The following is a 4,548-nucleotide window of genomic DNA, read 5'->3' on the forward strand; positions in this document are numbered from 1 at the left end:
AGGTTTTATTTTTCTTTTAAGATGAAATTTCTACTCTTAATTCCTATGTCTCATTTACTATTGAGATTATGCTACTTATAAATAAATAAATAAATGCAACAACATCAACTGTTGAGTACACAATTTCACTTATTTAGATTATGTGAATCACATTGCAGCCAAATAATAATAATAATATTAATATTAATAATAATAATAATAATAAACATAATAAAAGTAACGGTAAAATCACAGATCAAGATGGTAGCTAGTAGTATGTCCACATAGTATGACTAAAGTATGGCTTTGCTTTCTTGCGTCCAAGGTGACAATGCAGTGTTATATTTTGTATCTGATGGTATGCCAATGATGAACTTGCTATATTAAAACTTGAGCATTTTATGCCACTTCTTCCCATAAATCAAAAAAAAAAAAAGTGCATGAATACAATTTTCATCCTTTCTTACTCAGAATTCACTGGAGTTACATCTTTATGAAGTGTAATGTTTACCAAATCATGCACACACACACAAAAAGAAAACCAAAAAAAAAATAAAAAGGGAAAAGAAAGAAAACTAAAGGAAACAAAACACAAGAAAAGAAAGAAAAAGACACATCCTGTCTACTGTGAGGATATGTACAGTATTAGGTACTCTCAGGGAGTCTAAGATCAAGAAGATTTGTTTTGCTTTTAATGCATAGTGAAAATGTTGGCACTTCATCCCATGCTATTGTCTGCATTGCCTATACTCCATAGATACTGCCAGTGCTTGAAAATACTGACAGGGAATCGTAGGATTGTGCTGTTTAAAATTTGAAGTCAGCAGGTTTTTAAGGCTTTCTGCTGACAATAATTGCTTTCATACATTTCTGTCTATCAGCAGTATTTGTAAATGAAGTGAAATTGCAATGATCAGGTCAGCTCTTTAGTCACATGGGTAAACTTTCACTCTCCAAAGTCAAAATGTAATTTTAAAATAAAGAAATAAGATATCAATATCCTCGATGGTCTAAATACAATTCTCAGCTAATTAGGAACTTCCTCTAGACTCAGACTGAATTATGTAGGGGAAAATACTATTGACGATAACAATAAATTCTTACTGCATCTGTACAAAAGACGACAGAGAAAATGACAAATACAATAGCAAAGAGTGCTATAGCATATTCAACCTTCCCCCAAACTTTTGGAGACAATACCTTTCTGAAAACGTGAGACAAGGAGAGCCATTGAAGAAAGCACAAGAACTAGCAGCTAGCTTTCTTTCCGTGTGCTGACATATCGTGGTATAGCATTCAGGCGAATCCAGATCCATCACGGATTTTACACTGTAGCTCAGATTTTGGTCAAGACTAGCTCCAGCTTCAGAGGACAAGTGCAGCACATTGCTTAAATAGATTTTTGTTTTGTTTTGTTTTAAGCTGCACTTACAGTAATTTAAAAAATCCAATTTGGCTATCTGAAACCTGCATAGCCAGGAGGACACTGTGATTTTTGTATATGCTTGATTAGATTTTTATGAAAATGTAATTTTTATTCTTCTGATTAGGAAAAGACTAATTATATTTTACAGCTACAAACAAGTCTTTTTTTTTTTTCTTTTTTTTTCCCCTCAGCATTGTGAGGTGAAGATGCTTTCTTCTACTATATATAAGATCATTCAAAAAGTGCTTTTCAGGACAGATGTCAAATACAGACAGAAAACTTTGTATACTGGAAAGGGGATTTCTGGGGGCAGAACAGACTAAGAAAAGAATAAATTTAGGGACTGATGCCACTTGAAGTAAGACCAAGACATGGCAGTTTAGTACACTGCAGGTTTCATTTTTACTCTATGGAGAGTGAAATGCTTCCGTTTTAATAAGCTGACCGTATTCTAAAATTAGAGTGGTTGATAAAATATTGTGCATGAATTACTGGCCTCACCCTGCAAGAATGGTATTTGATTTGTGCAAATGTCCCTTGCTGCAATTTAGAAAAACAAAAACCTGGCATGTTGATTACTGGTGCAGGGTATTTATCATTTCTGTAAGGGAAAGCATGAAGAATAGGGTTTGCTTTTCGGGTACCACTTCTTGGAGTGAGTACCTAAAATAGATGTTGTAGCTTTTTGAAATATGAAACAAAATCTAGTTATTGATTTAAAAGTATACAAAATAAAAAAAGAACCTCCAAGCTCATGAAGTGACTCCACAGAGTTCAGACCTTTAGCAGTATAAACATAATATAAACTTCATTGTCTGTAGTATTGTGCCATGACATTAGTCTCACTAAGACAAAATGCCACTTTGCAGCAAGCAATAAATCTGACAAAGCGTTTTTAAACATAATGCCCTAACTTGCTAAGACAGACTTTTACACGCTTCCAAACTCTTCTCCCTGAAAATTAACCCCATTTATTCTCCAAATGTTAAGGGTCTTGGGTAAAAGTAAACCGAAGGCTGAAGTAAAATAACCATCCCCTTGGAACTGAACGAAAACTCAAATCCAGAAGGGATCACAGTCTAATTTCATATACATATATATGTATGTGATACACATATATATGAAATTAAAATAGAGACACACATGACTTGGGCATCAGAAGGGGACTGCTACTTTCATACATTCATAAATAGCTGCTGAACTCTCTACTCATGAAGAAGCTCTTGTAGGCAGTTTGGGGATTTGAAAATCTCAGGGACCTCACTGTCCAGCTTACAGATGACCTTGTATATGGCCTTCTTCCAGGAAGGATCAACATCTTTGCCTGCGATAATGGCATTGAAAAACTCCCGTAACGTGATCTGAGCCACTTCCAGGAATCTCTCTGGAACCTGCTGATACAAGGAGACAATGGCATTAATACAGTTTTCAATTTCAAGTCTCTGGTTCTTCAAAGGAAACTGAGCTAAGTTCTTTCTTTCAGAAAGAGGCTTACATAGCACCTGCATTTTCTAAATGTGGCAGCCTTCTATTCTCTTATGCAAAGCTGTTATATATAGTAGTATAGCAATAACTTTTATAACATGTGTTAGAGATCTTTGTGAAGTCTACTGACAGAATGTAGGTAACAAAATGTTACTGTCTGAGTTTGGAGAGTGGGGATTTATAGGATATAATTAGCAGGAGGGGAAACAAACACAATTGTCTTTAAGGAGATAAATCCCTGTCTGATATTTTACCCATGCATTTATGACTATGTTCTCCACTCTACGTGGGGACTAATACATGTCATGCATGCCTAGAAAACTGTCTGTACCTTCATGCTTAACTTTGGTCACAGCCAGTGCTGAAAGCTACCAAAGAAACAGGATATCTCTGAATGTTGTTCGTAGTTGAAAAACAAGCAAGCAAACAAGCCTTCCACGAACAGTTTGGTTCTGTGGCTGCTGTGCACGAGACTCCTGTAAGATGGCCTTCTCAGGAGCCACTATGGTCTTCCCTTCTTTTTCGGAAGGCTACAAATAAAATCCCAACCCCGTCACTGGATGCACTGTGCTCCAAATGACGTTACTCACTTTTTCACTATGGAGTTGCTTCTCTCCTTGTCAATACAAAGATGCTTTCATCATAGATTAGTCATAACAGGAGAAGAGAAATTAGGTGTGTCAAACTCATCTGGGTTTTCTACATGTCACTGTCATTCCACAGGTGAGCCAAACGGCTGCTAGCAGGGGCACGCCACTCAGAAGCCCCTAAATGAGTGAATGTTAAAAAACACAGTTGACTCCAAACTTTGGTAATTTACCCTACATAGTTGTCTCAGACATCAGCACCACCTTCTTACCCTCTTCCTTAAACGACTTGAAAGCCATCACCACAACAAACTGCAGGTCAGTCGCAACGTTGAGGTCATCTCCATAAGGGTACTGTTTTCCATTTTTATCACGGAAATATGGCTTCACTGCGCTAGAACTGCTAATGCACGGCCGGCCACTGGCCAGCACACTTATAATAGTAAGCACTCCCTCAGTGCTATTATTTGCCCACACTGGGTACACCTGGCAAGAGCAATGCTCTGACCTGCAGTAGGGTCCACTCCAACTGTCCCCGTGGCCAACACATGCCTGGGCAGATCTCAGTCAGTTACTGGATGCATGTCGCATCGCCAGATCGGTGCCTGCACCTGGGCTTTTGTTCTTCTGCCTTAAGAAGCCACTTCCAGAAAACTTGTCTGGAAATGTTTATGTTTAGCCTGATACTATACGGCTCTGGGGCCTAGCTCACCTACCGCCGGTGGGGAAATACTAGCAGTTTGCTAGCCACGTTCTGCCACCGGGTAAGCATGAGATCAGCTCCCCTGACATCAGCTGACAGAGTTTGTTTCCTGAAGCCTGTGGAAGCTCTCTGTGTACCTCCAAGAGCGAAATCTGGCTCCACGTGTTTTCTTTGTTCCCAAAGACAAGCTGTGGAAATTTTTAATAGGCCGCACAGAAAGAAACACTTGCACAGACATTTCGTTACAGCAGTAATTAGGAGGGAAGAAAATAACTATTACCTTTCACTTATTCCAGCTCACAGAAATAACTTAGAGCTTCACATAACCACTCTGTAGCTTGGGTACTTGTGAATACATCTACCAAAGA

At 38.3% G+C, this 4,548-nt stretch overlaps 1 protein-coding gene across 1 annotated transcript in view; it reads right to left on the reverse strand.

Annotated features, from left to right (window-relative positions):
- Positions 1-1,436: 1,436 nt before the first annotated feature.
- The window catches only part of PROX1 (prospero homeobox 1), a 43,905-nt gene continuing 40,793 nt past the window's right edge, over positions 1,437-4,548 (reverse strand). The window contains 1 exon segment of the mRNA XM_035558675.2: positions 1,437-2,796. Coding sequence (XP_035414568.1) covers positions 2,611-2,796 — 186 coding nt within the window. The 3' untranslated portion in view covers positions 1,437-2,610.

This window comes from Cygnus atratus, chromosome 3 (assembly GCF_013377495.2).
Source record: "Cygnus atratus isolate AKBS03 ecotype Queensland, Australia chromosome 3, CAtr_DNAZoo_HiC_assembly, whole genome shotgun sequence".
NCBI classification, from domain to species: Eukaryota; Metazoa; Chordata; class Aves; order Anseriformes; family Anatidae; genus Cygnus; species Cygnus atratus.